Source organism: Thalassophryne amazonica, chromosome 11 (assembly GCF_902500255.1).
Source record: "Thalassophryne amazonica chromosome 11, fThaAma1.1, whole genome shotgun sequence".
NCBI classification, from domain to species: Eukaryota; Metazoa; Chordata; class Actinopteri; order Batrachoidiformes; family Batrachoididae; genus Thalassophryne; species Thalassophryne amazonica.
In genome coordinates this window covers 108,871,248-108,883,615 of record NC_047113.1, presented here as the reverse complement: position 1 = coordinate 108,883,615, position 12,368 = coordinate 108,871,248, and the positions used below count along the sequence as shown (strand labels likewise).

General features: G+C 41.8%; 1 protein-coding gene across 2 annotated transcripts in view; it reads left to right on the top strand.

Annotated features, from left to right (window-relative positions):
* The window catches only part of fbxo38 (F-box protein 38), a 216,081-nt gene that overhangs the window by 63,377 nt on the left and 140,336 nt on the right, over window positions 1-12,368 (top strand). For both annotated transcript variants that reach the window (XM_034181007.1, XM_034181008.1), the window contains one exon: window positions 1,966-2,136. In XM_034181007.1, the coding sequence (XP_034036898.1) occupies window positions 1,966-2,136 (171 nt within the window). The remainder of the gene's footprint in view (window positions 1-1,965; window positions 2,137-12,368) is intronic.

The window sequence follows — 12,368 nt, the reverse complement described above, 5'->3', positions numbered from 1 at the left end:
ATTACCTGTCCATGCAGCTATATAATTTCCCTCAGATTTAGTGTTTCATCTTAAGAGTCTTCTCTCCAACATTAGAAAACTGTGACAGGTGATGCAACAGGTGAATGTTGCACCAATCCCAGTTTCTCCAGTAACAGCACAGAAGCCTCTATCTCCTTCGGAGTTGTCGTAGGTGTGTTGGTGGCTTCACCCAGGTTTTGAGGACTGTCTACTCTGAATGTGAACGCTCGAGGGTGTTTTGCTTGTATTACAGGTGTTGTGCAAAGGGTATGTAGAGTACTATCAGAAGGCCCATAAAGAAAGTGTTTGAACTGAACTGCAGATCCAGTACAGTGAGTTGGGCGAGCTTGTTGGAACAGACACTGTCTGAATAGAACTTCTTCCTTAGAATTCCAGGAAGCTGGTTGCAGACTATGGTGAAAAATGAAGTCATAAACAAACAGAACATTAACAGTGGAAAATTATGGTGTCTTAGGCCCCCAGCTTTTCTCTCTTTATATAGCACCCCTTGGACACATTACGGCATTTTGGGATTACCTTTCACTGCTATGCTGATGATACTCAATTATATATGCTGATAACTGCTGGTAATCTCGTTCACATAAAATCCTTCTTATATATCTTCTGTTTTTCTTGTTGCTTAATGCTGACAAATTATACTGTATTTGTTGTCTTTCTATACAATTCAATTTAATCACCTTATAAAGCGCCAAATCATAACAAGGCACCTCACACAGAACAGTTCAACATAAAAATTTAAATTAATAGATAAAAAAAAATTACAAAATCAAGTACCTAATTAAAAACAAGTAAAAGAATAAAACAGATAAAAAATAAAAACTACTCATAAGAAAGAGAATAAAAATAGGTTTTAAGTCGACTTAAAAATGTCCACGGACTCTGACTGCCTCACAGTCACAGGAAGACCGTTCTACAGAGCCGGTGCACGATTAAAAAAAACAAAAAACTCTTTGACTTCTTCACTCTGGGAATGCAAAGAAGTCCTGCGACCGCAAAGCCTGAGCCGGCACGTAGGGTTCCACCAGAATGGCCAGATAAGACAGCGCCAGTCCATGAACAACCTTATAAGTCAATAATAAAACCTTAAAATCTGCTCTCACAGAGACAGGAAGCCAGTGTAACAATGCCAAAATGGGTGTGATATGTTCAAACCTGCTTTGTGTCAAACGTCTAGCAGGAGCGTTCGGAACCAGCTGAAGACCCTTAATGTTCGTTTGAGGTAACCCTGAAAATAGAACATTACAATAATCTAGTCTAGAAGAAACAAAAGTGTGAATCAGAGTCTCAGCATCAGCCAGGGACAGGATGGGGCGGATCCTCGCTATATTTCACAGATGGAAAAAAGCAGTCCTAGTAACATCCCTGATGTGGAGGTCAAAGGACAGCGTGGGAACAAAAATCACCCCAAGGTTCCTCACTTTGTCCGTATGATGTATGACACACGAACCCAGGCTGAGCGCCAGCTGATCAGATTGATGCTGATGTCTCGCTGGACCAAGAACCATCATTTCAGTCTCATCAGAGTTTAGCACATCAGAGCTTTCTGATGCCTGATTCTGTTTTTCTCTCTGAGGTGCAGCTCTATCCAGAGATGTGATTGGGTGTCTTCTGCAGGCCTTCCGTCCTGGACCACCAGCATGGACTCCCAGAATTTCCTGTATATTTGTTTTGTAAATTGTGTATCATGGCCCAAGCAGAGGGTCACCCCTTTGAGTCTGGTCTGCTTGAGGTTTCTTTCTCAACTCATCAGAGGGAGTTTTTCCTTTCCACTGTCACCTGTGTTCTTGCTCTAAGGGTTGGTAAGGTTAGACCTTACTTGTGGCGGCCTTGTTGTGATTTGGCGCTATATAAATGAAATAAATTGAATTGATGGTGCGTGCATTAAGTTAGTCAATTGGGAGTCGATTAACAGGTGTGTGTGTGTGTGTGTGTGTGTGTGCGCAGGTAAGATGAGTCATTCTGAGCTGGTGAAGTACGGCCTGGCAGATGTGATGGAGAACCCAGGCATTATTACAGATATTGGTGTGAAGGTGGTGAATGAAGTCTTCACGCACATTAAACATCTGCTGATCTACAACTGTCCTCATCTCCATAACCCTCATCACTGGATCACAGGTAAACCCAGTTTTAATGTTCTCCTCGTGCTCGTATCTGTGTGATGTGCATCTGTTTGACACTGGGCAGTGGTGGAAACCTTGTTTGAAGCAGATTTGTGCCATTTGAGTTGCAGACCAGTGGTTTGCTGTGTTTTGTGGAATAGAAGTCACACTGTTTTCCTGTATGTTGAACTTGCTTTGTAACACCTGAAGGTGAGCTTAACAATGGAGAGAAAGTCAGTGTAGCACATGTGCACACCACAGCCTGTGCATGACTTAACATAGACTTAAATTCTCAAAAGTCGCAAGGTGGACAAATAAATGTATGTTGGATAACATATTAGATGTTGTTTGACACCGTTTGGATGAAATGCATTGTTTGATGGAGGCAGATTGTTTGCCCACAGCAATATGGAGGACAGGTCAACCGATTATTGGCAAGGTTTGGAGGCTGATAACACATGTTTGGGGCTGATATTTACTTGCAGTAAAAAGTGTTGAAAAGGTGTCAGACTTTAGTATAACGCACTCTTAATACAAATCTTTCTTTACATGTTTTTTGCAGCATATGTTTGATTCACAGAACCTTTCAACATGACCTTCATAAAAAAGTGCAAGGACCTATAAATAATATTATTATGAAGTTGAACAAATAAATAAACATAGCTGATACATCTTCTTCTGTGTCAGTCTGGGGGACAGCAGCCTGCATCACCGACAGGCTGAACTTTTCTAACAAATCCAGTAGTGTTGTTACAAACCAGACACCAGAGATTGATATATTAAAGAGTGGTATGGGCTAACTGCCCCTCAGTGCCTGATGTAAGGGGCCTTTTGCTCCATATGTTTGGTACTCAGACATCCATTGGTCTATGTGGAGCAGAATAACAAAGTAAGATGGAAAATGTTTTGTAATTTACTGCAAGAGCCACAAGTTGAGGCAGTTTAACATAAATGATGCAAATTTAATGTTTCTGTTGTTTCATGTCATTGTATGTTATGTGTAGGTCATAAGTAACGGTTAAAATGTTAAAAACATTATTTGATAGATATAAAATTTGTTCCCTTCATCAAAACTGTCTCACGGTGTAAAATTGTCTGATGGAGGTCTCTGCCTCACTGGATAAAAGCTGCTGTGTCAGACTGTAAATTTACACTCAGTAGCTTTAATCCAGTTGTGTCAGGTAGTGTTTTCTGTCATCTTGACTGCCTTTTTTCTTTCTACAATTTTGAGTGGGATTGCATTACTTTTTCTTTTTTTTTTTTTTTTTTTTTTAAGCAGTCTAACCCCTTTAATAATTATCTTATTTGAACGAGAGCTGAAACCTGGACTAATTTCATGATGAAACCTGCACTTGTTTTTTAAAATTATCTTGTTATTTGGAAATACATGTTACTTTACACCCAAGTACAACTACAACCACACTTTTTAACTATTATGTTATACAGATCCGAGTTTCTTGTAGTTGCAATGGAATTTCTTGTTCCAAAGCTTTTGTAGTGGCCCACACGGCTGGTACAAGAGGGTGAGAGAAAGAAAGAAGGCAGGAAAAAGAAAACAAAAACAGAACATATGCAGTTGAACTTTTTACATCCAGAGGGGTTAGGAAACAACAGTCAAAAACACAAAATACTTTTTAAAGAGTATCTGCAGCAGTCTAGTTTAATTCAGTTGTGTTAATCATTGAGATCCTGTGCAGGAGATGAGTGGTAGCTGTTCCCTTTAATTTATTATCTTGACAAAATCTGGTCTTTGAGGTCTAATAAACTGGACCCATCTTTTCCAGAGTTTCATAAATATGTCCAAAGTGTATACAACCCCAATTCCAATGAAGTTGGGACGTTGTGTAAAATGTAAATAAAAACAGAATACAATGATTTGCAAATCCTCTTCAACCTATATTCAATTGAATATACTGTATGTTGAAGAAAAAAGCTGGGACGGGATAACAAAGGACTGGGAAAGTTGATGAATGCTCAAAGAACACCTAATTGGAAACAGGTGAGTGTCATGATTGGGTATAAAAGGAGCATCCCCAAAAGGCTCAGCCGTTCACAAGCAAAGATGGGGTGAGGATCACCACTTTGTGAACAACTGCATGAAAAAAAGCTGGGACAGTGGCAACAAAAGACTGGGAAAGTTGATGAATGCTCAAAGAACACCTGTTTGGAACATTCCACAGGTGAACAGGTTAATTGGAAACAGTTGAGTCTCATGATTGGGTATAAAAGGAGCATCCCCAAAGGGCTCAGCTGTTCAGAAGCAAAGATGGGATGAGGATCACCACTTTGTGAACAACTGCGTGAAAAAATAGTCCAACAGTTTAAGAACAATGTTTCTCAATGTTCAGTGGCAAAGAATTTAGGGATTCCATCATCTACAGCGCATAATATAATCATAAAATTCAGAGAATCTGGAGAACTTTCTACATATAAGCAGCAAGGCCAAAAACCAACATTGAATGCCTGTGACCTTCGATCCCTCAGGCGGCACTGTGTAAAGGATCTTACTGCGTGGGCTCAGGAACACTTCAGAAAACCATTGTCAGTTAACACAGTTCGTCGCTACATCTACAAGTGCAAGTTAAAACTCTACCATGCAAAGTGAAAGCCAAACATCAACAACATCCAGAAACGCCGCCGCCTTCTCTGGGCCCGAGCTCATTTGAAATGGACAGACGCAAAGTGGAAAAGTGTGCTGTTGTCTGATGAGTCCACATTTCAAATTGTTTTTGGAAATCATGGACATTGTGTCCTCTGGACAAAAGAGGAAAAAGACCATCCAGATTGTTACCAGCGCAAAGTTCAAAAGCCAGCATCTGTGATGGTATGGGGGTGTGTTAGTGCCCATGGCATGGACAACTTATACATCTGTGATGGCACCATCAATGCTGAAAGGTTCATCCAGGTTTTGGAGCAACACATGCTGCCATCCAAGAAACGACTTTTTCAGGGACGTTCCTGCTTATTTCAGCAAGACAATGCCAAGCCACATTCTGCACCTGTTACAACAGCGTGGCTTCGTAGTAAAAGAGTGCGGGTACTAGACTGGCCTGCCTGCAGGCCAGACCTGTCACCCATTGAAAATGTGTGAAGCACAAAATACGACAACGGAGACCCCGGACTGTTGAACAACTGAAGTCATACATCAAGCAAGAATGGGAAAGAATTCCACCTACAAAGCTTCAACAATTAGTGTCCTCAGTTCCCAAATGCTTATTGAGTGTTAGAAGGAAAGGTGATGTAACACAGTGGGAAACATACCACTGTCCCAGCTTTTTTGAAACATGTTGCAGACATCCATTTCAAAATGAGCAAATATTTGCACAAAAACAATAAAGTTTATAAGTTTGAACATTAAATATCTTGTCTTTGTGGTGTATTCAATTGAATATAGGTTGAAGAGGATTTGTAAATCATTGTATTCTGTTTTTATTTACATTTTACACAACGTCCCAATTTCACTGGAATTGGGGTTATATTTCCATTGTCACATCTATCCACTTTTTAATTGTAGGTCCGGTTTGCAACATCCATCTCTTAGTTAAGGCTTTTTCTTTACTTATCTTTAGCCATCAGTTTTGGTGGGATGAGTCCTAAGTACATGATTTTGAAGTCAAATGATATACGTGTATTGAGAACTTCCTGTATTATGTTATGCATGTCTTTCCAATAATTTTGCATTTTTGGACAATTCCAAAAGACATGATAATGATTTGCAGTCTGACACCCACAGCCTTGCCAGCAGTGAGCGTTACCATTGTTTTGGTGCACCGTCATAAGTGGAGTGATGGAATTTCAGGCTACATTTTTCCAGCAAAATTCCTTCCATGCATGAGATTTTGTAATTTTCCATTGAAATATGCAGATGTCTTCCCATTCTTTATCTGTTATTGTCATGTTTCCTTCCCTTTTCCATTTAACTTGTATATATTTTGGTGAATTACTTTCTTAATTCTGCAGACTCTTATACAGTCGGGAGATAATCCCTCTCTCAATGTTTGATTTGTATGCATCAATAAATAATTGACCAAAGGGTTTACTGGCTTCTCTACTGTACCTGTTTTTATTTTCTGATTATAATAATGTCGTAGCTGGAGGTATCTGTAGAAATCTTGTCTTTGTCATGAAAAATTATCCTTTAGACTTTGAAAGCTCATAAGAGTATCCTTTTGTATAATGCTGCACATTGATGTGATGCCTTTTTCGATCCAAGCTTTGAATCTATCATCAAATTTGTGTGGTATAAAATCTGAATCATAAGCACACCAACTTAGAATTCTAACCTCCACGTCCAGTTTATATTTTCTAATTGGTGATCTCCAAATCGTGAGAGGATTTCACTCATGGATTCTCGAGTCTGTGTGCTGTTGTAGATTTTTATCCGGTAGTATGGCCTGTATATGTAAATCAGGTATTAGACTGCACTCAATATCTTTCCATTGTGCCAAAACCTGCACTTTTAAGGATAAAACCTTGATGAAAAACTTTCTGAATCAGTTTTTCACACATTCCTCTTACACTCTGATGCTGTGTGCGGAAGATGATCATTTAAGATTGGTAGCTACTTTAATGAGCGTTTTGTGCTAAAGTCTGCTGTTTACAAATTATCATGTGATTGTCTGTAAACATCACACAGCTTGTACAGTTTATCAATGTTCCAATGTTCTGTTTTCATGTGGCTGTGAGTGAAGCCACTCCCCCTCCTGTCCCCTTCCTGTCCAGTCTCTCATACTTAATTTGTTGTGAACTTAATATCATTCATTTGAAATACAATAAACCAAAATACTCTTTTCTTAGTCCCGCAACAGGTAAATGAAATTTACACTACACAAGTGAGACAGTTGAGACGTTACATGAGACATCAGACCACCAACACGGCCCTCTAGAGAGCAAATTGGGCACCACAGACTAGCATAGTCTTGGTCCGTCCACAGCAGGCGCTTCAGGTCCACCTTATTAGTCCTGTTGATTTTAGGGCAGCTATGCAGTAAAATTACAAACCAAGAAATATTATAGCATTGCTACCTTCAATTAATGGTAAATGGACTGCATTTATATAGCACTTTTCCATCTGAATCAGAAGCTCAGAGCACTTTACAATGATGCCTCAGACAAACACCCTGATGTCAGGGTGCTGCCATGCAAAGTGCTCACTACACAGCAGGAGCAACTCATGGATTAACACTTTACCTTAGTGATCGTCTGGACTGGCTGGGGTTTGAACTGAGGGCCCCCTGGTTCTGAAGCCCAACGCTTAACCACCAGACCATCACCTCCCCAGTAAAGTTATTATAATCGAAGATTAATGTTCTCTGCAAACCTGTGGACTGCCCCTTCAACCAGACAGCTCACCTGCAAACTGTGGTTTGTGGTCTGTGGCAACAGTGCAGTCGAGTGACTAAAATACACCAAAGTCACCTGTGACTGCTTGTGGATGGAAGGCAGGAGGATCTGCTGAAGGAATGTACCAGAGGTGGTTGTAGTAAGCTTCAAGTCTGTTTTCTGGAATTTAGCCTACAGGCCAGAACCCTTGGTTGTTCTTCTCAGCCCTCTGTGACTCCACTGCAGTGGAAAGCCCCCTGGCTCACAGTGAAAAAACAGAAGATGTACCATTGTTACAGTGGAGGTAAGATAAGAAAAGCCTTTATTCATCCCTCAATGGGGAAATTTCAGTGTCACATCGCAGCATAGAACAGTAGGAATAGAAGGGCATGCGATAAAACAAACAAGCATCTCTTAAAAAAACAAGAACTAAAAAAAGCACTGAGTGCCGGGTAAAGCTGAGGCTACCATTGTTCAGTTCAGTGCTGCACTGCCAGGATGATGTACGCTGTCATGATGTGAGAGTGATCAGATAAAATGACTTCAGCATGAAATGTACAACAAGTTACTCTGATATCTACAATATGGACAGGTTAAAATATAAGTAATACATATGTAATACGTAATATGTAATGTAATATATGTAAAGTGACTTCAGTTTGCACCATAAGTTAAATTATTGCACCTAATAAATACAGCAGGTAATAACATGATTATTGTCCTGGTTGCTATGGTTACCACAGTACTAGCATTGATCATTGTACAGTCTGACAGCAGCCGGTAGAAACGATCTGCGGAATCTCTCCCTCACACAGCGAGGGTGGATGAGTCTGTCGCTGAAACTGCTCTCCAGAGTAGACAGAACGTCCAGCAGGGGGTGACACTCGTGGTCCAGCATAGATGTAAGTTTAGCCAGGACCCTCCTGTCCCCCACCTCCTGCACAGAGTCCAGAGGACAGCCCAGGACAGAGCAGGATTTCCTGATGATCTTATCCTGTCTTTTCCTGTCCCTGTCTGTGATGCTGCTGCTCCAGCAGACCACACCGTACAGGATGGCTGAAGCCACCACAGAGTCATAGAAGGTCCTCAGGAGTGGCCCCCTCACTCCAAAAGACCTCAGCCTCCTCAGGAGGTAGAGGCAGCTCTGACCCTTCCTGTAAAGTGCGTCCGTGTTGTGAGTCCAGTCCAGTTTGTTGTTCAGATGAACACCCAGGTACTTATGAGTCCACTCTCTCAATGTCCCTTCCCTGGATGTTCACTGGGGGGAGTGTAGTGGGGCAGCGTCTGAAGTCCACCACCATCTCCTTGGTCTTCCCCGCGTTGATGAGGAGGTGGTTCCTCTGACACCAGTCCACAAAGTCCTGTGTTAGTCCTCTGTACCCCGCGTCATCATCGGCCATAATGAGTCCAATGAGGGCGGAGTCATCGGAGAATTTTTGCAGGACACAGCTGTCCGTGTTGTGTGTGAAGTCTGCAGTGTAAAGAGTGAAGAGGAAGGGTGCGAGGACCGTTCCCTGGGGGGCCCCCACACTGCAGGTCAGGAGGTCAGACACGCAGTTCTTGATCCTCACAAACTGGGGCCCGTTTGTGAGGTAGTCCAGGACCCACTCAGCCAGATCCTCGTCCGCTCCTGCAATCACCAGGAGTGGACGAGGATCTGGCTGAGTGGGTCATGGAGGTGACACGACATGTAATGTTTCTCTAAGTGAAAATTAAACCGCAGTTTGAAATTTATGATTTCCTGGTGCACAGTTACTGAAGAGATAAATATTCATATTTTGAATTGCGCACCACTAAAAACCAGGAACTTCCCAGCGACTTCTGACATTGGACAAGGAGGAGGAAGTGACATCAGCACGAGAACTGTTATCTTAATAGTCCCATTCATTTCTGGGTTGTTACAGACTACTGACAGCCCCGTTTCCACCGAGTGTTCAGGTCAGTGCTGCACGGTGTTACACGTGTCAGAACGGTTAATTCTGGGTGGCACGCTGTCGTGCAGCTTCTCCACTCCACACTGAGGCAAAACTGAGTATTTTCACAGTATTTTTTTTGTTTGGGGATCATGGGATAATTTAGTCACATGCTGACAGAATTCCACTGATGCTAATGAATGAGGCGCTGTTGTCTTTCAACTTGTGGTGCAAAGCAGCCCGATGGAGGAAGACCAGTCTCCGCTCACAGCAACAGAGACTCGACCCAGTGCCCGCAGACACCAAAATCAACAGACCTGTCACGGGATTGATACAGCAGAGACTCGACCCAGCGCCCGCAGACACCAAAATCAACGGACCTGTCACGGGATTGATACAGCAGAGACTCGACCCAGCGCCCGCAGACACCAAAATCAACGGACCTGTCACGGGATTGATACAGCAGAGACTCGACCCAGCGCCCGCAGACACCAAAATCAACGGACCTGTCACGGGATTGATACAGCAGAGACTCGACCCAGCGCCCGCAGACACCAAAATCAACGGACCTGTCACGGGATTGATACAGCAGAGACTCGACCCAGCGCCCGCAGACACCAAAATCAACGGACCTGTCACGGGATTGATACAGCAGAGACTCGACCCAGCGCCCGCAGACACCAAAATCAACGGACCTGTCAAATTTTTTTTTAATCAGTCGATTATGACCTCAGAGCCGGGGGGGGGTTCATCATCTCCACCTGCATACTGAAATCGCCTGCATTATTTATTAATTTTTTTATTTTATAATCGCCATTCTGTATTCTGAACTCTTCCAGTATTGTCACCGTTGTCAGACTGAAGGTTTTCCTCCAAGGTTTCGTCTCCCTCATTGTGGTCTAAATTAGGCTCTAAACCGTCAGTCTGTGTCCTCCACAGCTTCTTCAGAATCACCTTCAGACAAAAACTTCCACACTAGAAAAAAAAAATTGTCCAAAAACAGCTCAAGCTCCGCTGTGTTTCCAGTTGATTTGGATTTGAATCAGCAGGTCCGGTCATCAGGTGACGTAGCAACAGTTGCTGCGGCTGAGGGCTGAAATAGTGCGCAGGCTTCAGACAGCTGGAGTTTATCCTTCACCTGCACACATCATTGACTTTTATTGTTCAGGATTTTTTTAAAATATCAACATTTCATCATTTTTAGTGATTATTTGTGCATATTTTTTGGTGTCACCTACACTTTAAAACAATGAGACTGGCTGCAGCACACACTGTGGCCTTCCACGTCACTAATGATGTGGTCTGTGTTACAACAGTGGAACAAGACTTTAAAAAGCTGTCAAAAAATAGCCCCCCTCTTGTTGTATTTGCACAGCTGTGCTTCATTGAGCAATAAAGGAAACACTATAAGGTTGACTGTTTGATTCATCTTTCAGTGCTTGTAGCATCATCCATGTGGCATTGAGTTAAAACTGAATATTTAAGATTTCTTATAAAATACTGATATAATATTGTGCATTGCCATTCAGTCTGAAGATACAGAGCAAGGACTTATGGCCCTATCTTGCCTAGCCTGAATCCAAGGGTATCATGCTGTTCCTAAGGCAAATGCAGGAGTAATTTATGCTTCCTTTTCTTTTTGGGTGGGTCTTCCCGCATGGGTACAGGATCATAAGAACTTAAACATCTGTGTTTAATTAATTGTTTATCTGTCTCTGGATTTATCAACTGCAACGTTCTGTTATAGAGACTTCGGACAGAGGCCTTGACACCAGACGAGAGTCTAAAGGCACCTTGACACATGAATTTGATCCCCGCACTGCCACGCAATTCGTCATGCCAATGCATCATCCTTTGTCCCGCTGATGGCACACTATAGAAAATAGTTATTTCATAGGCACATTTACTCTCAGAACTTGGCTGATGAAACCGTCTCGCATCGCTCCCAGAATCACAGAGAAATTATCTACAGCTGCAGCTTGTCTCGTGTGCGTCGTGCAATGGATAATGCATTTGGAATTTTGTCTCAAAGGTAATTATTTATAATATATTGTAATTGATGGTAAAATAGGTGCATTTTCATTCCTTCTCATGAGTTAGATAATGTATCTGTAAAGTTATGTTTATTATAGATGTAACATCTCGTCATAATTAAATTTCAGGTTCAGATGCACGCAGTGACAGTGTTTTCGAATAGGTAGTACAATGTTCACAACTAGACTAGAATTTTGAACATTTCAAAATTTTCTTTGCACACTGGCACACAGCCACAAACAGTTCACGCACAGTTTACCACAAGTTCAGTCATTGGCAAGATTGTGTGCCATTGCGGGTATCAAATTTGTGCAAGTGTCAAGGTGGCTTCAGTGTTTTAGCTGTGCAAAGTTATTCAAAAAGGTCTTCTTAACCCTCTGGAGTTGTTCAACACAGATACATGTCAGTCACATGACCATATTAAGCAGCCCTCCAGAAGATCCTCGGTTCAAATACCAGCCTGACTGGAAAATCACTAAGGGTCCTTGGAAAAGGTCTTTAATCCCCTATTGCTCCCGGTCTGTAGTGAGCGCCTTGTATGGCAGCACCCTCACATCGGGGTGAATGTGAGGCATAATTGTAAAGCGCTTTGAGCGTCTGACACAGATGGAAAGCGCTATATAAATGCAGTCCATTTACCCTCCCACCAAATTGCCCACACTTTCAGTTTCAGTTTGAATGTTTGTCAGAAGTGCAGACTTCAACCTATATTCCGTATTTTAAGTTTTGTTGCTAGACCCAGTAAAACTTGAATAATGATTAATAATAATAATGATTCAGAATAATAATCTTCTGGTCTCAAGCCCAACGCCTTAACCACTAGACCATCACCTCTCCAATTTTCCTTTTAAAAAAAAATTAAGTTCTTTACTTAAATTTTAACCCTTAATTTCGATTTATTGTCCCTTGGCATTTTTATAAAACAGCATACATTTTTCACGCAACGTATGTTTTTGCATACACACATGCAGTGCCCATA